Here is a 25,878-nt window from a genome sequence, read left to right on the forward strand (position 1 = left end):
GGGAAAACAAGAGAGGTATTTCTAAGGACCTGCAGGCATTGGGTGGCCCTTCCCACAGAAGGGTGCCATGGTACAGCAGTTAAGAGCATGGACTCCTGGCCCAGACTGCTGGTCAACTCCTAGATCCACTGCTTATTATTAGTGCTGTGACCTTGGGCCCATGACCTCAGCTCTCTATGCTTCGGTTTCTTCATCTCTAAAACATAGATAACAATATGGTTTTATATGGGGATTATATACATTTATAGGGTATACCTGAAAGGATTAGAATTATGCCTACCGGGGACCAAGGCTAAGTATGCATTAGCTGTTATTAGGAGTTTCAGGTAACTCACCAAGCCCTGTATTTGGAAATGCAGAAGTCAAGAGTTTAGGTGGGTGTGGGATTTAACTTTCCCTTTAAATATGTTTCCTTCTAAGAATAGAATTGTGATGGCCTTCCCAGAGTGTAAAGCAATGGGAATGAGTTTCTTTCCCTTTTCTCCACCACCCAATCGTTTCCATCCTTTGATTCCCCTGGGATCCTTTGCTGACGGTTCCAGCCCATGTGACCTCCCATCCCTCCTGCACACTCTCACAGCCTCCAGCTCACACCTAGCCTAGAATGTTCCATGACTGTGGGTAAGTCAGCCTCCCAAGAATGAGACTGGATTTTTCCTCTGCTTCTCTTCCTCCCCCGCTCATCTTCATGCAGGGGCCTGGGTCTCCTCTTCCCATATTTCCTGAGCAGAGCTGGCACAGAGCTGGGCCCACAGGAAAAATCAGAGGCCAGGAGTTTGAGACCAGCCTGGGCAACATAGTGAGACCCCATATCTACCAAAAAAACCTGGGCATGGTGGCATGCACCTGTGATCCCAGCTACTTGGGAGGCTGAGGTGGGAGAATCGCTTGATCCTGGGAAGTGGAGCCTGCGGTGATCTATGATTGTGCCACCGCACTTCAGCCTGGGCACAAGAGCAAGACCCTGTCTCAAAAAAAAAAAAGAAGCTGGGACTCTGACTGGAGGGGGCCATGAGAACATGAGCTCCCTGGAGAACATACGTCCCTGTGGAGGTCACTGAACTCCCTCAGGGAGGCAGGATAGCGTGCTCACAGCAACTTGAGTTAAATCTCAAAGGACAGCTGTCACCACATGGTAAGAGATATGGATGAGGGAGGCCAAGGAGAATGCAGCCCTCACACAGTAGGAACGCGGCTTTCCTCCTTTCCCCAGGCGGAAGGCAGGGCAAACAGCGGCTTCAGTGTTGTTCTGTTTCACTTCTTTCTTTGAGCTTCAATTAGTTAAACATCTCCCCTTGTGGCTGGCTTATTTCTAGCCTTCAGCATTATTGAAAATTTCAGGTGTATCTTGGGAAGGTGGGAGGGGTGAGCCAGGAGGTGCTACTTGCAGCTGTCATACTTCCACGTCCCCTACTTTGCATTTTTTCAGGGCTTTGTCTAATTCCAGGAACAACTGAGGGCTGTGGAGAAGAGATCAGAGTGGAAGGAAGTGGATCCCTCCCCTCTTTACTGACAGGCTAGCTCAGGCCTCTCACCGGCAGGCTATGATGATGATCAGAGTGTCTGCTGAGAGGCCATCAGCCCCGGCCCAGGCAGTAGCCAAGCAGAGACCCAGGGAACCCCTGGAAGGGAGGCCAGACCCCTCGGAATGTAAACATGACCCAGGGACAATGTAAGGCAGCTCAACCATGGAGACGATTCCATTTCACAGATGAGAAACTTGAGGTCCAGACGAGGAATCCCTTTTCTCCAAGGGCTCACAGCCAGCGAGTCATACAGCCGGACTGGAATCCTCCCTCCCAGTCCAGGCTCCAGGCCAAGTGAACTAGGCAGAGGACAAACCTTGCAGGCCGCTGGCCTCACTCTCACACTAGCCCCGCCCAGCCCTGCCAGCCACCAGGAGAGCACTCTGAGTCAATGTGGCATTCAGCTCTGGTTTCCTCTGGCTCACTCCTTTGTTCTCCCATGGCCCAAGGGGAGGGCAGCTGTTCTGGACACAGGTGACTCCATTACAAAAGGCCACCTCCTCACCTTGCCAGTCTGATACCACTGGCCAGTGGCCCTGTCCCCACATTCAGGTATGGAAATGCCCCCAAGCTGCCCAGCCACTGGGCCTGGCATTTGCCCAGTGAAGGGCTGAGTCCAGGATCTGCCAATCCCATGGACCACTCACCTTTTATTGACCTGCTGTCTCAGGCTCTTGCCCTCTGGGGAGCCCCAAGCTCAAGGCCCTACAACGTCACCCTGCAGTAGAGGCAGCGTGGTCCAGAACAACAGGAAGAGACATGTGTCATTGATCTGTCTCACTGCGCAGGTAGAAAGAGGTTGGGGACAGGGCCAGCTAAGTGGCTGGGGAATAAGCCTTCCCGGGGGTGGCCTTCCTGAAAATGCCAGGTCCCAGGCCTCATGGGGCCTTGGTTTCTCCACCTGTGAGATGGAAGCATGAATTGAGTAACTGTCAAGGTCCCTCTGGCTCCAATGTTCTCTGGGTAGCAGCATCAGGACCAGGACTCAGGCCACCACCACTTCCCTACAGAGTCCCCTGCCTGGTCTCCCTGCCCCTGGGCATGTCCCAGCCAAGCCATCCTCCACCCTATTCTTCTCACATTCCAGCCCTTGTCACTGCCACAGTGGAAACTTCCAAAGGCTGATACCCAGCACACATGCTCCAGGCCTGAGCTCTGCCCATGGCCCTGCCTCTCCCTAGTAGTCCCCCTGTTGTGGACTGAATGTTTGTGTCCCACTCCCCCACCCCAAAGCCAAATGCTGAAATCCTAACCCCCATTGTGACGGTCTTAGGAAATGTGGCCTCTGGGAGGTGACTAGTCAGGAGGGCAGACCCTTCATGATGAGATTCTTGTCCTTCTATAAAGGGATGGGAGAGCTTGCTCTGTCTCTGCCCTGTGAGGCTATGAGGAAAAGATGGCCATCTGCAGGCCAGGAAGTAGTTCCACACCAGACACCACCTGCCAGCTCCTTGATCTTGCACTTCCCAGCCTCCAGAACTGTGAGAAATAAAAGTCCTATTGTTTATAAGCCCCCGAGTCTATGATATTGTTCTTCAGCCCAAACTGGCTAAAACATCCCCCAGGCACCCATCTGTGACAGACGCCGCCCATACAAACCACCTGCTGGTGCGTGGGCCTGCCTTGTTCTTGCTTGTTTGCTGTTGACACCTCTAGCCTCACCCAGCTGAGCTCCCCTCATTCCTTAAGCCACCTTTCCTGGCCCCACTGGTGGGGTGCATGTGTTGGTGATGCTCACTCCTCCCCCTACAGGCCTTGCCTGTTTACTTATTGTCTCCCCCACCAAGCTGGGGCAACCACTGTGTCTTCTCTCCCTGTCTCCTGCACTTAATAGTTGCTCATTAAATAAAATTGTGTTAAGTTCAAACCAAACACTGTCTCCTGCCTTCCGTCCAGTGTTCTTGTAGGGGTCCAGGAAAGGCAGGCATAGTAATGGCATCCAGAGCCTGCCCACTGTGCGACCCTGCCCTTGACCACTCCATGCCCCTTGCCGTGAGGCTCCCGGGGTCCTCCCTGTCCATTCGTTCACTTGACATCTAAGAACCTTTGTTCTAAGCACCCATGGTCAGGCCTTGCATGGGGTCTTGCACATAGTAGGCCTTCAGTGTTTGTTGACTTTGAATCAAAATGACAATAATGGCAACCTCTCACATTTCTAGGCAGAGTTTGTCCACACAGGTCCTCTCTTGGTCCTCACCATGGCCACCGATGACAGGGGAAAGAGTGGAGGGAGCAAGCTAGGCATCTCGTGGGCCACAAAAGACGATGAGCAGGGGCAGGGACAGGCCCTGCGGGGCGGAGCCCAGACCCTGGCACAGGCCAAGCCCTCCAGGGCAGTCTCAGCCTGCCCTGCGCCACCTGGGATCCCCTCCATGGGTTTCTGCCCAGGACAGCCCACAGCGCCTGCTCCTGGGAGGAGCCTGCACACGGGACAGGGTGCAGCTGTGAAACCACAGATGGCACAAACAGAGCCATGCCTGATGCCACTGGGCACTGGAGCCTGGACTATTCCGGAAAACATGGGCTCCACAGCTGTTCTCAGGCACAAAGTTCAGGGCTCGTTCATGAGCAGGTAGAAGCTCCACCAGAGCTGACTTAATCTCTACTAATCAAACATGACCTGTTTTTCTTCAGAGACCAGTGACAACAGAACTGCATCGTCACTCCTGCTCTGCCCTGGCCTGCCTGAACCAGGATTTAGGAGGCACAAAAGAGAGAGTGGAATCAAATTAACATCCCATGGAACCCATGGGGTAAAAATGAAAATTAAAACTGAGCCAAATCAATGTCTGTTCTTTCAACAATGCTGTAAAATTGTGCTCTGAAATTGCATAGCAAGAGCAGAGTCTGCAGCCTGAGGCTAAATTGGTGTGACTCTAGCTAAATTAGGGAGACAGCATCAGAAACCTGGGGAATGTCACCTGGCCACAAGGTCAGGCCAGGAGCTCCCTCTGCGGGACCCAAGGCACCTCATCTCCTGTGGCACTGGGACTGAGCAGTCTTAGTCACAGGCAGAGATGGGGTCCATGCGGTGGCCCCAAAGGCAAGGTAGAGGTCCCTTTCTCGACAGGTGCTGCCTTTCCTTAGACTCCTCCCTGGACTGCGAGGACCAGCTCATCCCTTCCTGCCCGGGCTGCTGCATTCGCCCACACTGACTTCTTAACTCCAGACTTGCCACCTCCAACCCAAGACTACCCTGCTGCCCAAGCAAACCTTCTAGAATGCAGACTCTCCCCTGCCCAGGGACACATGTGTCCCTAAGTCCTCCAGCCCATCAAAGTCACCATTTCCTTTCACAATCACATGCAATGACCCAGCCACCCCATTCCATTAGATTTACAGAAGGTCTAGGCTCCCTGCAACAGTGCTGGCTCCCAGGCAAGTGGGTGGGGTGTCTTACATTTTCCTGGTCACTTTTTACTCTAAAGTCTACTCCTGTTCAATTCCTGAACACTTCTGTATTGGTCAGAATTCCATGGGTAGTAAGCAACAGAAACAAACTTTAAACATAAGGGAAGGTTTATTGGAAAGCTCCCTTACTGAAGGCAGGGGCCAGGCTGGCTTCAGGTCCAACTGGAACTAAAGCCTCAAAGGCTACCAGGCCCTTCTCTCCTCGTCTCTTCTCTGCCCATGCTCTTGGCTTGGCTCTCGATGAAGCCACTATATTTGGCAACTCTGGTTCTTCACGAGAAAGGAATAACCTCTTTCTGTGGAGCAAAGTTTAAAAATCCCAGCTGAGCAAGGTGGCTCATACCTGTAATCCCAGCACTTTGGGAAGTCAAGATGGGAGGATCACGTGAGCCCAGGTGTTTGAGACCAGCCTAGGTAACATAGTGAGACTCTGTCCCTACAAAAAAAGTTTTAAAAATTAGCTAGGCATGGTGGCCCACACCTGTAGTTCCAGCTACTCAGGAGGCTGAGCTGTGATGATCACTTGATCCTAGAAGGTAGAGGCTATAGTGAGCCATGATCATGCCACTGTACTCCAGCCTAGGTGACAGCATAAGACCCTGTCTCAAAAAATAAAAATAAAAATCCCAGAGAAGGGCTATGATTGGGTAATTTCAGATCAGCTGTCCATTCCTGTACCAAACAACCATGGTCAACGGGGTGAGACACTCTCATTGTCCAGCCTGGTCAACAGCATTCGGCCAATCCACAGTGGCTGGCTGCTAGCCAGATCACATGGCTGGAGAACAGCATGCCTGTTCTTTGCTCCCAAGGGAAGAAAATCGGTTCTTAGGAGGCAGAATCATCTGATATGTGAATGGTCTGTGGCCCTCCAAAGAGGCAAGTACATGACAGATATATGGTTTATTTGTGGTATTAAAATTTCATGGTAGGAGGGAGGGCAATCAGGAAAATAAATATCTAAAAAGCCTTCTTGTAAATAATAATGGGGATAAAAAAGGCTGAGCAACGTTGAAGTAGAGGATGGAGCATTTCTCAGAAGAACAGTACCATCTTGGGACAAAACAAAGAAATTTCCTGTTTAGCTCCTGCTTCCCACAACCTCTGGCCTCTCTTAACCCTGTATCCAACATAACCCAGCACCTCCCCTTTCACTGCTGGCACAGGCTGTTGTGTATTGTAGACTTTTCCGAAGATGAGGCATAACATTCATTGACAATTCACCACCATAGGGAAGCTCCCAGTTCATCCATGCTTGGACCCGGCCAGGGCCCTCAGTCCCTGTCTCCTCTTCTTTTTCCTCCTCCTTTCTACAGCCTGGCTCCTAGCCCTCCTATACCTTCTCCATCTTGGGATGCCATGCTCAATCCAGTCATTTCAATAGCTTTGCTTTACAAAGCTAGTTAGGTCTCTTTCGACCCCCTTCTCTTTTAGATCACGCTGAGTTTGTCTTTCATCACCAAAAAGGCCCATGAAGGCATTTTCAAAACATAAAGCCTCCTTTTCACCCTGAATCTACCCTTACTAACACAAAGCCTATAAATGACAATGTTGTTATTAACTTGCGCAGATCACATTGCTAGGCAGGGTTTCTTCTACCACCAGCGGCCTCAGAAAGTGAAAGCCTGTCTAGAGGAAACCCCACAGGCTCAAGTTTTTTGTTTTTTTATTGTTGCTTGTTGTTAACACCCTCCATTTAGAGGGATCAAGTCCAGACTTCTTTGACCATTTAAGCTCCCTTAGATGGGGTTCCCCAAAGGTGAAGATTCCTGTGCAGAGATGCGTAAAGAAAGTGCTCCCAGGAGCGACTGGTAAGAGAGGAGGCAAGGCAGGACAGAGAATGGAAAAGACCCCCGGCAGAGTCCTGGCCTCTGCCTGGCTCCGTAAGGAGTTCTGGAATGTCCATTACACTTCAGAGTGCCTTCCACCTCCAGGCAAAGGAACACCAATCAGTCAATGCTAAGAATGCCCTTAGGCGGTTGGGAGGATGTAAACTCCTGGGTACTTTGTGCAAAAAGTGGTTCTCATTGCCCCAGAGGAGTTCTAAGAAAGTTCTAGGTTGTGAAAGGGGACCTATTTAGAATCACAAGGACAGCCAGGGGACTGGTACTGCCAGCATTGAATGTGTGTGTCCCCCCAGATTCCCGAGTTGAAGCTTTAACCCCTAATGTGATGCTATTTGGGAGGTAATTAAGGTTTAGGGTTAGGTGAGGTCATGAGGGTGGAAGCCCCATAATGGAATTAGTGCCTTTAGAAGAAGAGGAAGAGACAAGAGTCCAATCTCTCTGCCATGTAAGGAAACAGCAAGAAGGCAGCCACCTACAAACCCAAGAGAGAGCCCTCATCAGAACCTGACCATGCTGGCACCCTGGATGTCACAGCCTCCAGAATAGAGAGGAATCAATGTCTGTGGTTAAGGCCACCCAGAGTATGGTACTCTGCTACAGCAGCCCAAGCTAAGACAGGCACCCAGAACACCCCACCCAGAGAGGAAACAGGGCTAAGCACCACAGTGCCTACTGCTACCTGGACCCTTCTAAAGCTGCAGAGAATCTGGCTTCCCTCCAGCCTACCTCACCCAGCCAGGCTCCCAGCTGCATGAGACTTACCTTGCTCCCTGCTTCTGCTCAGACTTCCCCATTTGCAGTAAGGGTCTCCCCTTCCTCCATCTGTTTAAACCCTTCAACGTGCTCCTGCAGTACCTTCCCAGGAAGTGCCCTCTCACTCCCCTGAGCTGGCCCAGCACCTGTGCCATGTCCCGCCTCCCATCAGTTATGGATGCCCAGGTCTCATGGGTTCCCTATGCCTCTCCTTCCCATGTCCCTGCACACTCTGAGGCTGGCCTCTGCTCTCGGTGCCTGCTATAAGGCTGGCCCCTGGAGACCTCCAGCTGAAGGCTGCTGAAGGGAACTGTCCCAGCCATCTTTCAGAGTCTTCCCAGCCCTCAAAGTCCTGCCAGCTTATGATGTTTTATAGGAGGTATCCATCTTCTACAAGGAGCGCTCTCTCACCAAGCCCATCTGGCTGGGTCCGGGAAAGCCAAATCCTGCCCCAGGACTTGGGATGGGGTTTTTACTCTGCCACCTTCTAATAAATGAGAAATCTGGTCAATTCTTCCTCCACTTTTCCTGTAAAGATTTCCCTGTACCACTGAGACTAAGCTCTGTAGAAAAGAGGAGGGAAGGGAGAAGAAAAAACGAGGAGAGGAAGGTTGGGGCACATCCACATTCATCCTTATCCTTGCAGAGCTTAGAGAACAGTTCACAATAGTGAGGTGAGGCTTCAGACTCATACCTGTGAGATTTCACAGGAGAGGGAGGTGGGAGCTGGAGCAACCAGGAAGGCTGCCTGGAGGAAGGGGCTGAGGGTAGGGAGGAGGCACTCAAGGACAGAAAAGTGTCCCATGTCTCGGATAGGGAGACCAGAAGGAGCACAGAGTGTCTGAGTTACTTAAATTGGGACTGAGTTTTCCAAGGTCTCTCTCGGCCCTGCCTGCACCTCTAGGAGAAAGCTTGGTGCCCCACTAATCACATTCCTCACATGCTTTCCCCTCAGATCCTAACAACAAGCAAGGTGCAACTGCGGCTTAAGCTTTTAAACCCCCTGCACCAGGCCCATCTGTCAGCAACAGCTCCCAAGGAGGCTTCTGAGGCTCCGGAAGAACAGACCTCACCTCATGAGCCATGACCCAGCCCCAGGTTGAACCTGTCCCCACAAGAACAGCACTGCTCCACAAGATCCACCTGACATCAGGATCCCTAGCCATTTCCTGAAACATACAGACACCCGGGCCCCATCCCAAGCTACGTCATTGGAATCTCTGGGTGAGCCACATCATTGGAATCTCTGGGTGAGCCCTGCCATGGCTGTATTTGCTGTCAGTTGGTTTTTTTTTTTTTTTTTTAAGCATTTCATTTTGATAGAATTTCAAACGTACAGAAAAGTTGAAAGAATGATCCAAAGCATATCCATATACCCCTTTTCCAGATTTACCAACAATTTACATTTTGCCCCATCTGCTCTCTTGTTCTATCTATATATCTATCTATGTGAGTGTATTTCTGAACGATTTGAAAGTACGTTAGAAACATGGTGCCTCTTTAATCCTAAATGTGTATTTTCCAAGAACGAAAACATTCTCTCACCTACCCACAGTACAGGCAGATGTAGCATTGATACAGTACTACTATTTACCCAGCATCCACCCTCCCATCTCAGTCATCCCAGTAGGCATTAGCACCTGTTAAAACTCCCCAGCTAGGTGTTAGGCAGTGCTGGCTCAGCTGAGACCCAGGGCAGCCCAACCCTGTGCTCAAGCAGGGACCACAGCCCAGGCCCCCTCCTCCTTTTCTCAATTCCTCTCTCCCACCTGGGGAGCTACAGCCTCAGCAATGCTGGAAGCAGATAGAAGGCATTAACCCCTTCTCTGCAGGCTGGAGGGAGAGCATAGCCCCTTGGCTGACTGGGTAGCGGCAGCTGTCCTGCACCAGCTATAAATAACCTGGAGGCTGTGGGCTGTGGGGCGGGGCCACTGCTGCCCTGTGGAAGAGGTGGGTGGAGAATACCCCCTCATGCCCAGGGCCTTACCTCGGGCCTCCCCTCCAGGGCCGGGTCCGGTGGGGCTGGCCGGGGTGTGGCCACTGTGCTGGGCAGCACTCTCGGGGCGCTAATCCCCATCCACTACTGGCATGAGGGGTCCCTCAGGGCCCCTAGGCCTCCTCTACATCCCACACCTCCTCTGCCTGCTCTGCCTCCTTCTACCGCTGCTCCAAGTAAGTGCAGGGAGTGGGAGTCCACGAGGTGGGGCACCAGGAGTGCAGAACTCCCAGCTCTCATGACTGGGGGCGGGGGTCTGAGGGCATGGTGACTGGGCTGGATCGGGGATCCCTGAGTCTTGATGATGAATTGGAGATTCCGTGCCTGGGTGAGGGGGCAGGGGAAGGGAAGATGAAACTGTGAGGCCGGCCAGGATGAGACTGGGAGTCCCCTGTGGATAAGCAGAGGGTTCTGGGGTGACACCCTAGCATCCAGAACTTGCCTACCTCAGGGCCCAAGGTTCCCTATCTCCTGTCCATTCTCTCCCTACTCCCATGATTCCCCCTCCATCTCTCCTGCAGGATCCTTGACTTCTTTCCCCAGCCCATCCCTTACCTGCAGGGACCCGCAGAGAGCCACCTCCTGCCCCTGCTGCCTTGTCTCCACCCTTCCTGAAATCAGGCCGCCCCCAGTACCAGATGAGCGATGGGGACAGAATGGGCTCTGGGAGAACCAGCCTCTCCAAGGTTTCTCCAGACTCTGAGCTTCGTCCAGCCACACCCCGTGCCTTTGTCCAGAGTTAGGGACTGCCGATGGAAAGTGGGGTGAAGGGACACAGAGCAGCCATCAAAAGAGAGCTGAAGAAGTGGGGGAGAGGCTGGTGGGAGTGGTCCACCATTTTACAGATGGGGAAACTGAGGCTCAGAGTGGGAGGGTGACCTGTCCTAGGCCTCACAATCTGGGGAGTGATGCCAGAGTGGAAGCTAAGAGGCCTGTCCCTGTCCAAGACTCCCCCCACAGACCAGCCTTGGGGACCATTTTCTGGGGCTTAGTGTCCCTATATGTATAAGGAGGATAATTCATTCAACAGTAATTCAACAGATATTTGCCAACAAAACCAATCCAAATCCCCGCTTTGCTGCTTAATGTGTGACCTTGGACAGGTTACTCAAATCCTCAGTTTCCTCATCAGTCAAATGAGGATGACAACTGTGCTTACTGAACAGGCTTGTTGTGGGTAACACTGAGGTAATACAAGTAAAGCACGCAGCATCATGCTTGGCGTGGTGTGAGCACGCAGTGAATGCCAGCTACGCTTTTGTGCCAGGCACCACAGATACAGCATGAGGACATGAGGGTCCCTGCCTTCCTAGGGGCCTGGCCAGGTGGAGGAGAGAGGTGGGAGGCAGGTACCATGCTGAGCTGTGGTCAGTGTCCCATAGGGAGATGGCCCCCAGACCGGCTGAGTCCTTTGAGTGACATTGCAGACTGCAATTGGGATGGATGAAGGTTGTGCACGTGGTTCACCACCCACCCCTCTGCCCCCAAAGACATCCTGGGCTTTGAGCTCTCTTGCCCTCTCCCACTTGTTCTCTAGATAAGTGCCTTCCAGGAGATCCAAGTATTGGGGCAAGGGTGGCCCCCAGCCCATCCCTCTGGGGGCCATGCCGCCAGCCACCCAAGCTAGTTAGACGGAGGAAGCTTCTGCTGACTGCTCCAGAGGTGCCCTAGGATTCTCAGGGCAACATTGTGGGCTCAGCTTCCCTTGGGGTCATCCCAGGCCCTGTCCCCAGCTCTCCCGGGGATCCCAGACTGGGATAGAGACCAGTTACTTGCCCACAGCCACTCAGCACGTAAGCAGCTGAAGAGCACTTAAACCCCAGCCTTTCTGACGCCAAAGCCCAGCCTTCCTCTCGCTGGGCCTTCATGGCAATGGGACTTTTTCCTGGGTCCTGAGATGATGAGACCTGGAGCAGGCAGCAGGGAGGGAAGGCAGCCCAGGAGAGTCCGGCCTGGCCTCGGAGGCTTCTCAGTTATTCATCCAGTGTTTAAGGAGGACTGCCCATGGGGAGGATCCAGGGTCTGAACGCTAATCTGGTTCCTGTTCTTGTGGAGTTTATAGCCCAGAAGGGGGCGTGGCAGGAAAGAAAGGAGTCTGTATTTACAAGTTCCAGTAAATGGGCTCAGAAGAAGTATGTGTAGGTGTGAGGGCCCTTGACAGGATGGGAGGAGCCTGGTGGGAGGTGGGCAGCATAGCAGGGATGGAGATGGGTAGTTCAAGGGAAGGGATAGGGGAGAAGGTAGCAGGGAAGGCCCCAGGGCCCCAACCCAGAAAAGACATCTGTGCGAGACTGCAGAGCTGTATGGATCTGAGGACACACCCTGAAAAGACATCTGTGGGATCTGAGGACATGGGGCGCTCTCTGAGCAGGGGAGAGGACTGGTCTGATCTGCAATTGTAGGGGTTCCAGCTGCTGTTTTTGAGTGAAGAGGATGCCCTGGCCCAGGACACACTGAAGGCCTGGAGGAACCCACCCAGACTTGACCCTGGTGCTCCCTATTTCCCACGGAGGACTTTGGGAAGCTGCTCTGGAGGCAGGCGGTAATCTGGCAGCTTTTAAGTGGTGTTAGGTGACTTACTCAAACACCAGGAGGTGGGGCCACTTATTTACAGACAGGAAACAGGTTTAAAGAGGCTCAGCAATGCCACTTGCCTCCCACTCTGTGAAGATCCCAGGAGCTTCTCAGCCCCTGCTGACTGAGTTCAGCTCCTTGGAGCTTTGGACAGCGAGATACCCCCATAGCGTCTCACGACGGTGCCTGTGTGACCTCTTGCTCAGGTCCTGGCTTCTGGTGGGCCCATCTGCCCCAAGAAGGCTGAGCAAAGAGAAAAGAACACGGAGAAGTCCCTGGCAGTCCCTGGACCGTCCCTGACCTGTCTGGCTCACACCAAAGACCAAGTCCACTGTGTGCCCTAAGACACACACACTGAGGGTCGGCAGGACCGGGGCTCCAGGGCCATTTGCCAGCAGCTAATGCATTGAATGACTTTTCCCAAAAATTCAACCCCCTTCGGAGCATTTTCTAGCCTATCTAGCTAATTTAGTCTCTGTTTTTGCAATTTTGTTGGTGTTTCAGTATTTAAAAAAAAAAAAAAAAAAAAAAAAAAAAACCTGTCTGAGGGCAATGCCTACTTAATTTTGTATTCCTCCTAAGTCTCAAATTTGCAGCCTTTAAAAATTATGGGACTACTCTTTATCTTCTTAGCTGTCATATTCTACTTCATTTAATTTAAACCATTTTAAGCATTCCTCAGCCAGTTTAGCTACAGTCACTTCTTCCAAAATTCTAACTTTTTAAATGTTAATTATAATTATAATTATTTTATTTTGTTTTGTTTTGTTTTAGATGGAGTCTCGCTCTGTTGCCCAGGCTGGAGTGCAGTGGCACAATCTCGGCTCACTGCAAACTCTGCCTCCTGGGTTCAAGTGATTCTCCTGCCTCAGCCTCCTGAGTAGCTAGGACTACAGGCACCCGTCACCACACCCAGCTAATTTTTTTGTGTACTTTTGGTACAGATGGGGTTTCGCCATGTTGGCCAGGATGGTCTTGATCTCCTGACCTCGTGATCCACTCACCTCAGCCTCCCAAAGTGCTGGGATTACAGGCGTGAGCCACCGTGCCTGGCCTTAATTTTTATTTTTAAGTTTTGTGGGTACATAGTAGGCGTATACATTTATGGGGTACATGAGATATTTTTATACAGGCATACAATGTGTAAACAACACATCATGTAAAACGGGGCATCCATCCCCTCAAGAATTTATCCTTTGTGTTACAGACAATCCAATTGTACTTTTAGTTATTTAGTTATTTTAAAATGTACAATTAAATTATTGACTACAGTCACCCTGTTGTACTGTACTGTGAAATACTACGTCTTGTTCAGTCTATTTTTTTTTTTTTTTTTTTTTGGTACCTGTTAGCCCATCCCCTAATACCCTTACCAGCCTCTGGTAACCATTCTTCTACTCGCTATCTCCACGAATTCAACTGTTTTGAATTTTAAACCCCACAAATAAGTGATAATATGTGATGTTTGTCTTTCTCAAAATTCTAATTTTTAATCATTGCAAACCCATGGGGGACAGATGATTCAATAAGCTTATTTCATTTCACCTAGCAGCCCTACAGGGCCTATCATGGGCGCTGACTCCCCTCACCTATGTTTAGCTTCACATCAACCCCACCAGTTAAAACCATCCTATCCCCCATTTTGCAGATGAGGAAGTGAGGTGAGCTCATGTGCCCAGGGCCGCTCAGCTGGTACATGGCAGGGCCAGGATTCCAACCCACAGCCTGACTCCAGATTCCCTTCCTTTAACAAAAGTTTAATTTTAACATTGTTTAATTTTAATGTCGAATTATTTTTAGGACATTCAGACAGATGCCAAAACAAATCAGAAGAGATGTGACTTTTAGGCAAACTGGACATTAGATGTGTTGATAATTAAGGAGATAACTTTAGGCCAAGTGGCCTGTTACAGGACCTCCTGCTGGCCAGTTCCTGCCCCTATGTTGGGCCAAGTCACCTCTCCCTCCCCTCCCAGTCCTCCTCGTTCCCCATCAGCGTTCAGGGCCCAGGGCTCGGCACAGGGGAGGTAAGCAGGACTGAGGGGAGAGGCATTCACAGGCGTTTAGAGAGAAGAGAGAACAGCAGAATGAGGAGAGGCCTAAAGCCTCCCGGGGGAGCTGGAGGGGAGCTAGGAATGTAGGAAGACAACTCGGCTGAGCACAGACTCGGATGACAAAGCCTCTGGGAGCTGCCCAGGGCGGGGGTGGGGGTCCTCACTCAACATCCAACACCCTACAAGTTAGATCTAAAGTCTCCTCTTCCAAGGAGCCTGCCTGGACACGCCAGGAAATAATGACCCACTTCCCTCATCTGACTCCCCACCCCTCACCCTCCCCTGGGCCAGTCTCAGCTCCCATTACTGTCCCCTGTTTCTATGCAGGGCCTGACTGCCTCCTCCTCCCCCTCCTTGTTCATGGCCACCTTCCTCCCTTCTGCCCCCTCCTTCCGGTTCCTGCATCCTTCCTCCCTCCCCCGCCTCCTCCCCTTTCCCTTCCCAGTCTCCTCCACCCCCTTCCCCGTACTCCTCTTCCTCCCCTTCCTTCTTTCTCTCCTCCTCATTCTCCCTCTCCCTTTTCCCACCCCTTCTTCTCTCCTCATCGTCATCCCCTCTCCTCCCCGCTCCTCCTCCCTCCTTTCCTCCCTTCCTCTCCCTCCTCCTCTGCATTCTTCCTTCCCTCTTCTCCAGTCTCCCCTCCAAGCCTCCTTCATCTCCCCTTCCTCTCCTCTCGCTCTTTCCTCTAACTCTGTGCTGCCCAAGGGGCAGGGCCTGAGCTCCGGCTCACTGAAATCCACTGAATGAAAGCAAACATGGGGTGGAATCCTGCCCCTCCCAGCCGAGCCCTTCTCTGACCTTGGGAAGCAGAGGGAGGAAGCAGGGAGGCAGCTCACCCCATTCCCCTCTGGTCCCTGGCAGCCTGGGCCCAGGACGCGTGGTCCTGTAAATCTCCCCAGCTTAGACCAAGGGCTAAATATAGACAGAAGCTCTGTCACCAGGTCCTGGAAGGAACACTAGACTGGGCCAGACCCCCAGGCTCCAGGGAGGCGACACCTTTGAGGCCTGTCTGGGCCCCGGGCACAGGTTCTGTTAGGATAGGATCCAAGGTGGAAGAAGAGCAGCTGGAGTATTGGCTCTCACTCCTGCGTCCTTCCCCAGCCAGGGCCTTTCCTTTGCCTCATCTAAGGTGAGGGCCTCCCATGCCAGGCACTGAGAGGCGGGAACCAGGACCTGAGCCCTCACACAGGCTAGGCTCAGAGCAAAGTTCAGAGAGAAGGAAATATAGCAAGCAGGAAAAGCCCAGAACCTGGGCTCCCAGAATTAGGGGTGGGGATGTAGCTCTACCTGGCTGAGGGGGCCATGGTTTCATTAATCCATCCAAGCAGTTAGTCAGTCGACAAACATTTATTTAGCACCTGCTATGTGCCAGGCTCTGAACTAGGGACTGGGGACACAGATGTGGACCCTGGGCTCCCACAGCCTACAGTCAGTCTCACGGGCTGGGGTGTGGATGGTGGGGAGCTCTCTGTCCTAGGACAGCCAAGAGCTAATTAGCACACATGCCCAAGATGCTTCCCTCAGAAGAGAGAATCATGGAAACAGGAAAACAGTCTATTTCTTCTCTACACTCTTACACACCTCTGACACCAAAAGTGTGGATTTTCTGCCCCAAGCAATTCTGCACTTCTCTGGGGACCCCAACTGGGTGTCCCCCAATTCAATTCAATTCTGATGCTATCTTCCTGGAGTCAGCATCAGCCCCCACAGGTAAAGGCTCAGTCCCACAAGACTGCCCCCAATTCAGATGCCAATCACAAGACAGGGCTTCCCATTCTCTCGACGGACAGGCTATGTAAATCAAGAGTCCTCATGACCCTCTCTTTGGGTTCAATAATGTGCTATAACATTTTACAAAATTCAAGGAAACATTTCTATTTCCAGTTTGTTTTAAAGTCTATCACAAAGGATCCAGCTGAACAGCCAGGTGGAGAGGCACACAGGGCAAGCTGTGGGGAGGGCGCAGAGCACCATGCCCTCGCTGGATGCCACCCTCCCAGCACCACCAAGTGGTCACCACCCAGAAGCCCCCAATCCCACCATTGAGGGGTTTCATAGAGGCTCCATTACCAAGGCATATTAACCCAATCTCCAGCCCCTCTCCCTTCCTCAAGGCATAGGAAGGTGCTGAAAGCTCCAACCTTCTAACCATGGCTTGGTCTCTCCGGTAACCAGCTCCATTTGGGAGCCCACCAAGAGTCACCTCATTAGAACAAACGACACTCCTGTCACCTAGGAAATTCCGAAGGTTTTCGGGACTCTGTGTCAGGAACCGGGGGCTAAGACCTAATATTTATAATTCTTCATCTCTCTTGTGCAAGGTCCTACCCGCTGGCTGGGTCTGCCTTCTGTGACCCAGCTCTCTGCCTCCAAAGCCCCTGCTCCTCTGTGGCAAGAGAGGGGCTTCTCACTTGAGCGGCCTCCTGAGCCCCACAGCAACCCCATTCTGGGGCTGGGGTCCTCTCAGCATCTGTGACCCACAGGTCTTCACTTCCTCACCCAGGACCAACTCTTCCCATGGGTACCTGACCAAGCCACAACCTGCCGACTGTCTGGGCTTGAATCCTGCCTCTGCCCCTTACCTGAAGTCGGACCTTTGGCGGGTGACTTTGCTTCCCTGGGCCTCAGCAGCCTCATCTGTGAAATGGGGTTGTTTGCAGCTACCTCAGAGACTGCTGTGAGGATTAAATCCGCTGTCTTCTGTAGGGCATTTAGAGGCAGGTCTAGCACTAGAGTCAGTGCTGACTTCGCATGAAAGAAGCCTCCTCTTCCTGCGTGTCTCCCCTCTCCTTCTCTTGGCACCCCCAAACCAGATTCTGCAGTTTTCTGTGTGGGCCCTGGACTTGCCTGCCTCTGAGGCTTTGCTCTCTCAGCTCCTGCCTGTGTCACTTTCTCCTCTTCTTGCTGCCTGCCCTACTTATGGCCCAAGTCCTTCCATCCTTTTAGATCCTACTCCAATGCCCAGTTCTCCTAAGGGCCTTCGGTTTCCTCAATGAGCATTCACTGAGCGCCGCTGAGGAGTGAGCTCAGGGTGGGAGGTGGAGGGTATGCCTTCAGGGGCCCATTGTCCAAAGGAAGGCTGCTGAGGGCAAACGGAGTCCCACGCTGACTGGAGAGCTGGGGAAGAGGGGCACAAGGTTTCCAGGAAGGTTTTCTGGGCAGGAAGAGCTTGAGCTGGGCCTTGGGAGTCCCCACGAGGGGACTCGACCTCCCATCACTCGAACTAGCTCCCTCCTAAAGTCCTCGCCAAGAGTCACCATTCAGCATGTGCAGTCTACGTGCCAGGCTCTTGACCTACAGTAATTTGTTGAATGCACACAAAATCCTATGGGATTTGTATCATCCCCATTTTAAAGATGAGGAGATCAAGGCTTAGAGAACTTAAGTGGCTTGCCAAAGCCACACAGCTAAGCCCAGCATCCCCAGAACTCTGCACACAGGGATGTGTGCACTCTACCCACTCTGAGAGCTCAAGTTCTTGGAATGGGATTATCCAAGATGTGTCTGTCCCTGACTCTCCTGGACCATGTGTTTTCTGAGGACAGCAGCCTCCCTTTCCTCCTCCTCCCTGTCCACCCATCACCACCACCACCAGGGGCTCTGCCCAGAATTGACACCTGCAGGGTATATTACAACTTGGGACTGAGTCAAATCCACCCAAACAAGCCCCTTGAAGAGAATGAGTATCTTTGGCTGTGCCAGCTTTTGGGGCCAGCAGAGAAGTTATAGGAGATGAAGCTGGGATCTGGGGTTATTCCAAAAATTACTTCTGATATGCCTGCCCTAAATTTTGCTCAGACCCAAAGAGCAAGCATCAATTGCAGAATATGGTAACCCTGTGCCCACTCCCCACAAAGTGCTTGCTCAGCCAGAAGATGGCCACAGCCTGAGACCACAGAATCCAAGGCAAGGACAACGCCACATTGCCTGAGTCCTGGGGGAGGATGCCCTGACCCTATCATGGGTTCAAAGCAGGCGTCAGAACCCCCAGTAAAGCCAAACAGGAGATCACTTCAGTGATGGGGCTACAAATGTCACAGCTCAGGGACTTTGAGAGAAGGCACTAACGTCTGAGATGGAATGGCTGTGTCTGCCTAAGGGCGTACCATGGACACTGCATGCTTCTGGGTTGCCCATACCCTGACCTCCAGAGGCTGGGATCCACTGGGAACTCTCCCAGGGAGGGTTCTCAAACAAGGGGGATGGGGCCGTAAAGAGGGTGATGGGTCAGGCCTAGAACCCTCACTCTCCCCAGACCCAACCGAAAGCAGGGCCTGAGAATTCTTCCTGGAAGGTATCAGTGTCTGGAGTGTTCCCTCCCTTCCCCAGCGCCCCCGACCCCTGGCAGTGGGTCAGCAAGGTCTTCCTGATGCCAGAGAAGCTGGAGCTGAGGAACTCTCAGCAGCTCCTTTGATACGCAGACAGCAAGACCATGGCCCCCAGGGTTTGTCCTGCAGGCCAAGAGGCCAGAACTCCTGGCTGACAGCTCAGGAGGCCCCCACAGTGCCAAGACACACACACAACACACACACCTGCTCCTCTGCATTTCCCTCAGTACCTCACATTGTGGGTGGGAGTTTAGCGGAACACAGGTGCAGTGAGTGCCTCTAAATGGTGTCTGCCTCCCCCTAGGCTTCCGGGAGGGGTGCAGGGGGCAGCACTCGCCTTTCTGCGCAGGTGGGATCATTCATTAGAAGCTCCAGGCTGACGTGGTGAGGCTGAGCGTGCAGCTTCCAGGCCCAGCACAGGAAACGGACTGAGCCCAGTGTGGAGAACGTGATGTTTGAGGGCTTTTGGGCTCTGGCCCCTGGGGACATCCTGGGGCAAACACTGACCCAGCTGCCAGGAGGAGTACATCTGACAGGCCGCAGGAAGAGAAGGGGCTGCCCACTGATGGAGCAGTGCCTTCTGGAATCCCAGAATCAGGAATGTCAGGGTTGGGAGAGGCACAAAAGTCACACACACATGTGCATGCACACACACACATGCTGACCACAGAGCAAGGAAGGAGTGGTCTTGGGAGGAATAGGGCCAAGGGTTAGAATTCTAGAGTGCATTGCTCTCGTTCAGTCATACACCATGCATTTTCCGGCTCTCTGCCTTTGCACATGCTGTGCTCTCTACCTAGAATGCCCTTCCTGGCCTGATCAGCTTGGCAAGCTCCTACTCACCCTTCAAAACCCACATTAGCATGACCTCTTCTGTGATGCTACCCCTGCCCTCCTCAGTAAATCATACATGCTGTAAAGCTGTATATCCTATCCATCTTTCCCACCGGAATATGGTCCCTTCACGGGTGCACATGCCCACATCTACTTTATCCATGCACATCCAGCACCCATTCTGATTATTTTTTAGGAGATGGGATCCTGGGTACTTCTCTGTCTTTTGGATGGAACTGCCATTATTGCAACAATCACATCTCTTCCCTAGTGAGTGCCTAAGCTGGCCCTGTGGTCCCTTCTTTTGTCCCTACTCATCTTTCTGGTTGCCCCAAAATGCTACCTCTTTCAGTAAGCCTTCCCTGTCTTCCTGAATCCGAGTTAGGCACCTCTCTCATGTATTAACCTAATGCTGTTCGTTGCAAGTGCCTGCTTACCTGTGTGACAGGGGAACAAAGTTAAATCATGCATTTGCCTCCTCTTCCTTCTGCACTTTCTAAGTCTAGAGGATCCCTACCTGGCCTGGGACTACCTGAAGGACACCCATCAAGTCCCCCCAGCCAGGGCCTGACACACAGTAGGTGTTCTGCAAATATTTGTCGGTTGAATGAACAACTAATGGAACCCACCCCTCACCCGGCTTTGCTGACAGAAGGACATGAGCTCCATCACAGGGACACATCCCAGCCTGAGGAGGAGACAGCCTTGGGAGCTGAGGGATGGACGGAGCAGACCCCTGCCCAGGAGACAATGTTACATTGGGCCACTTCTGAGGCCTTTCTTGGGTCTAGCCCAGGCCAGGCTGCTGCTGCTCCATGTGGCTGTGGGCATCTCCCTCCTCGTTGTTCTCCCTCTCTGTACTAAGAGGAGTAAGGGATAAGTGATAGGATAGGATGGGAGCAGACAGGCGTTGTCAATGGCCAGCCTGGGCCTGATCTCTGACCCTCATCCCTGCTCTCCCCTAGGCAGCTGGGCAGAGCCAGAGCCTGTGGGCACTTCTGGAGCAGTACTGCCACACCATCATGAGCCTCACCAACCTCTCAGGTAGGCACCCTCCACCACCACCATCCAGCAGCTTCCGGAGATGTGGGTGGGCCCTAGGGGAGGAAGAGGCTTTCCTGAGGCCAGCCCAGGCTCAGCTGGATAGTGGGTGGGGTGCTGGCTTCCAGTCCTGGTTTGATTTCTGCCTTGCTGGGGGCCCTCAGGCAGGCGCCTTCCCCGTTCTAGGCTCAGGCCTGCCCCTGATAATGAAGGGCTTGGCTGGGAGGCCCCTACCCATTCCCAGCTCCCTCGAGGTAAGTCAGTTGGCTGGCATTCAGGAGTTCAAGGAGGGGATGACCCCTCTGCTTCCCAACTCCGGGGAGACTGGCAGAAGGTGCTAAATATTCTCTGGTTGCCGTGGCTACAGGTGTCACTTCCTGGTAAGGATTTGCAAAGCAGCAGCCCGGCCCTGAGTTCCGGCCCCTCAGAGGTTTCCAGTGGCTGATTCACAGGGTCAGGGCCAACCACTACAGAGCTACACAGAGCCCTGGATTCTGCTGGGTTCCAGAGAGCTATCTCCAGTGTCCCACCCTGTATCCTGGCCTTCCCAGGTCTGCATCCACAGGATGGGAGTGGGGGTGACCCTCGCTCGGGCTTGGGGCCACCGCCAGGGCATGAGGAGACAAGGGTACTGGCCAGCACCCGGACCCAGCCTCCAGGCGCTGCCCAAGCCAGGCATCAAAGAGAAAGTCTTGCTGCCTGTTCTCCTTCCACTGGGGCGGTCAAGAGCTCAGGTGTTGGGATCAGGTAGACCTAAGTCTCGATCCTAGCTCTTCCACCCAGCGGCCTCGCCCAGACCCTGGACATTCACCTAACTCATCTGTGTTAGTGTCCTAGTGTCCTGGGGCCACTGGAACAAAGCACCGCAGACTGGGGGCTTGAGCAGAAGCTGATTTCCTCACCATTCTGGAGACTGGAAGACCAAGATCAAGCTATGGGCAGGGTTGGTTCCTCCCGAGGCCTCTCCCCTTGGCTTGCAGATGGTCTTCTTCTCCCAATGTCTTCACATGCTGTCTCCTCTGCATGTCTGTGTCCCAATCTCCTCTTCTTCTAAGAACACCAGTACTATCGGATTAAAGCCCACTTACCTTACTTTACTTTAATCACCTCATCGAAGACCCTAAATCCAAACAAGGCCACATTCTGAGGTATTGGGAGTTGAGACTTCAACATATGAATTTTGGAGCAACACAGTTCAGCCTGTAACACCATCTGAAGCTAGTTTCCTCATCTGTTTAGCAATGGGTCTAAGTCCACCTCGGAGGCTCACAGTGAAGGCTGAATGAGAGCCCACATGGACACCCAGCACAGGCCATGCCAGCACCAGACAGGAAATGGAGGCCCCTCCCTTCAGGAAGGCCCAGCCTTCCCTCACCCTCAGAGGCAGCGCGGGTTTGTCAGCAGACCCACAGCCTTCTCCCTGCCTTCCCCTGCTCTCCCTCCAGAAGGTGGCACAGGCCCTTCCCTGTCTCCCTTGGGGGATGGTCCCCCCTCTGAGTGCAGTGGATAGGGTCCCAGCTTCTCCAAACATACAGCCTTGCCTGTTCAGCTTCTAACAGCATTCATCTATTTGCAAAAGGGATCCACATGATTTCTATAAAATTGGGCACAAAAAAATGTAACTCAAAGAAGACAATAAGTACTTGTTCTCCCGCAACCCAGGAATTTTTATAATGCCTCATATCCCTCAAGAATGTATGCATCCATAGAGCCTCATGTTCAACTGTTTTCTTCATTTTCTTTTTCTTTTCTTTTCTTTTTTTTTAAATGGGATAATAGTGTGTCCATAGTTTCGTCACCTGCTTTTTCCTCTTATAACTCAGAGTGAACATTTCCCCATGTCATTAAATATTCAACCACCACATCGCTGGTAACGCTGCCTAGCAGCCACTCTGGGGATGCTTTACCCTGTGTGAACCATGACCGGATGGTGGATGTAGAGGCTATTAGGGAGCCCCTCGAGGTTCAGGAATCATTTCTCAAGTCCCCACATGATAATGACCTTCTTTTTAGTGTCCACTCTTTGAGGAAATACATCATGACTAACACAGAGTTCAAAACCAAGTAAAACCAAACACTATGTCTTTTAGATGTACATACCTGTGAGAAAACTGAAAAAAAAAAAAAAAAAATATGAGCCAGAGAATGACAAATGCAATAGTCAAGGGAATGTTTCCTCTGGGGAAGGAGAATAGAAATAAATATGTAAGTGACTAGTAATGATGTAGTTTCCAATTGGGTGGTAGGTTTATTATATTGTCTACTACATACAATAAAAAGACTAAATAAAATAAAGACTAAAAAATAAAGTTAAGCCATGCATGGGCTAATGCACGGGCTAATAATGACAAAGGGTCATGAAACTATGATCAATTCAATTGTATGCCCCTGAAAAAGGAAACACATGCATAATCACAAGAGCGATTATGACTTCAGGCAGGCTTTAAATAGATTATTTCTATTTTATTCATCACAGAGGCATCTACATATATTTGAAAAATAGTAGGGCATATATTATGAGGCATTTTATTTATCCCATCCATAGACAATATAAAAATCCAAATGGACTATTTATTTATTTATTATTTTTTGTAGAGATGGGGGTCTCACTGTGTTGCCCAGGCTGGTCTTGAATTCCTGGACTCAAGCAATCTGCCTTCCTTGGCTTCCCCAAGTGCTGAGATTATAGGTGTCAGCCACCGCACTTGGCCAAGAATCCGAATGGATTCAAAGATACCTTGAAATAATTCCTCAATGAGGCCAGGCGTGGTGGCTCAAGCCTGTAATCCCAGCACTTTGGGAGGCCGAGACGGGCGGATCACGAGGTCAGGAGATCGAGACCATCCTGGCTAACACGGCGAAACCCCGTCTCTACTGAAAAATACAAAAAACAAACAAACAAAAAAAAAACTAGCCGGGCAAGGTGGCGGGCGCCTGGAGTCCCAGCTACTCGGGAGGCTGAGGCAGAATGGCATAAACCTGGGAGGCAGAGCTTGCAGTGAGCTGAGATCCGGCCACTGCACTCCAGCCTGGGTGACAGAGCGAGACTTCGTCTCAAAAAAAAAAAAGAAATAATTCCTCAATGCAACACACACACATACACCGGGGTTGGTCAAATGGGAAGAGAGCCGTGGCCCGAAGACAGGGTCCTGGGCTTTCCTCAGCTCTTCTGCCAAGGTATCTGTTCTTTCTTAGTGATTCACTGGGCTGAAGCCTAGAGCATTCCAATGGGTGCTGCGGATGGGTTAGTGAACAGGACCAGCCCTGCTCTTGGGGAGGCATGGGCTGGTAGATGAGACAATGAATAAAAAGCAACCTGGATGTGACATAGGCCAGCACCCAGCAGATGGGGTCACCAAAGAGCTGCATGTCTGAAGGATGAGTGTGGAGCTGTAAGGCCATTTCCAGTACAGGAACACAAACAAGGAGCAGAGATAGCGAATGGTTCCTGGTAGTGACATATTGTTCTGCAGGGCCTTTCAAATGAAGCAGGAGGGTGAGGATGGGGAACAATGATCATGAAGAACCTTCTTTGCAATACCAAAGATGGTTCCCAGGAATGACACATTGTTCTGGAGGGCCTTTCAAATCAAGCAGGAGGGTGAGGATGAGGAATAGATGATCATGAAGGACCTTCTTTGCAATACCAAAGAGGTGGTCTCCATCTCAAGGGCAATGGGGTGGGGGAACTCCTATGAGGCAGAGTGACAGGATCATAATTATAAAACATCGTTTCATCTGCCGTGAGGAGACAGGGAGCCCATTTGGGCTGCTGCAGAGATGAGGACGGCCTGGGAGAAGCAGGGGAGGGAAACCTCTTTTCCTTGTCTGGGAATCCTATTGTCCATTTGTAAAACAAGAATATGGGATTGGATGTCACTGAGGGTCCTTTCTGTCCCCACAGCTTAGTCCCATGGTTTGACATGAAGACACCAGGCCACTTCCTCTGTCCTGCAGTGGAGTAGGATAGGGTGAGGAGGGGGTGCCTGGCCTGGGACCCCTGTCTCCAGTGCTACAGGGCAAGAGTGAGGCACCTTCAGGCCCCTCTGGAACCTCTGCGCCCTCAGCAACCCCATCGTAATTCCCAGGAAACATCACGACTGTTCCAGCTGTGCCTGAATAGACTCCCTGTCTATGCAGTCTAACCAAGGACAGTCCCTTAGAGAAGCAAAGATGCATCCTGTGCCTTTAAATCCTGTTTTCCAGTTGACATTTGAGTGGTAGGGGATGAACGAGAGAGAATGTGTGTTTATGGTGAAGATGCATAACTGTGGTTCTGTGTGCGATTCTGTTGTGCCTACATGCCTGTTTGATGCCATGTAGTAGGCTTTGCAAGTGTGTCTGAGCTGGCCTGGAACTGTCCACTGCCGCTACAGCTGACATCAGAGGTGGGTCATCGGATGGGATACAGGGCACCAGAGGCACCTGCCTTACCCTGCTGCTTATGGTACACAGGGGTCTTCCCGAGCACCTGTCACACTTCCCTGAACCTATTTGCCAACATGTCCCCAGCAGCTTGGGGAGACACAAACTGTTCCAAATACTTATCTCCTAATGCCTGGCCTCCAGCTGGGATGGGGCTGGCCTGCAGCCCGGGGAATCCATCACTATCCCAAAGCCTCTAATCTACCTCTGCTTCTTTAGTTAGCAAAAAGGCCCCTGTCTTTGTTTGTTTGTACTTGGATTTAGTAAAATTGAGGGAAGTCTGGGGCTCTTCCCAATTTCCTCCTCATTTACCTATTTGCATACACTGAAGTGAGCTGTAAAATCAATTTGTTCCCAAACTGCTACCTTTTCTAGTTTTCCCTGTGTCACATCTGGAATGACAACTATGCCTATAATAATATCCATGAAATAATGGCCCCACATCCAGGGGACCTTGGGTCTGTGGGTCTGTGCTCAGACCCCAACTGCTCATTCAGGATGCAGAACAGCCTTTGACTCTGCCACTGAAATGGTTACTTCCCAGAGGAATCTTTGGTATGTGAGATCTCCCAATTAAGAGTGATCCAGTTCACCCAGGCCAACCATCTGTTACGAGCTTTCCCAGTTAAGAGTGATCCAGTTCACTCAGGCCAACCCTCCGTTCTGCAGAAATCTGCATGAGATGAGAAGTCCCTGGCCTCTGGTCATTGGGAGCACACCACCTCTGGACATAGCTGCATCTCAGGAGGTGGTACACTTTAGGCGACACCCAGGTGGTGGCTCCAGTAACAAACAAGGTTAATAACTTAAGCTTGGCTTAGGATTTCTCCCTTCCTCTGTGCTGCACTGTGCTGTGTAAAGGGCCGTCCCCTGTATATGAGGGACACTATTTCCCTGTGAATACATGGGCTCACCTGGCCAGCCATACTCTGGCCTGTGTGGGATCCTCGGTTAACAGGGCTCAGTCTAGGAACAGAGGGTAGGAGTCTGCCGAGGTCCTCCCCTGCTCCTGGCACTGGATAATATGAAGACCAAGGAAATTCTACCTCTGCAGTTGCCCAGAGCTGAGCATGAGCTCTCACTGTCCAT

General features: G+C 51.8%; 1 protein-coding gene across 1 annotated transcript in view; it reads left to right on the forward strand.

The window, feature by feature from the left end:
• Positions 1–23,480: 23,480 nt before the first annotated feature.
• The window catches only part of CRHR2 (corticotropin releasing hormone receptor 2), a 33,312-nt gene continuing 30,914 nt past the window's right edge, over positions 23,481–25,878 (forward strand). The window contains exon 1 of the mRNA XM_023188395.1: positions 23,481–23,541. Coding sequence (XP_023044163.1) covers positions 23,481–23,541 — 61 coding nt within the window. The remainder of the gene's footprint in view (positions 23,542–25,878) is intronic.

Source organism: Piliocolobus tephrosceles, chromosome 8 (assembly GCF_002776525.5).
Source record: "Piliocolobus tephrosceles isolate RC106 chromosome 8, ASM277652v3, whole genome shotgun sequence".
NCBI classification, from domain to species: Eukaryota; Metazoa; Chordata; class Mammalia; order Primates; family Cercopithecidae; genus Piliocolobus; species Piliocolobus tephrosceles.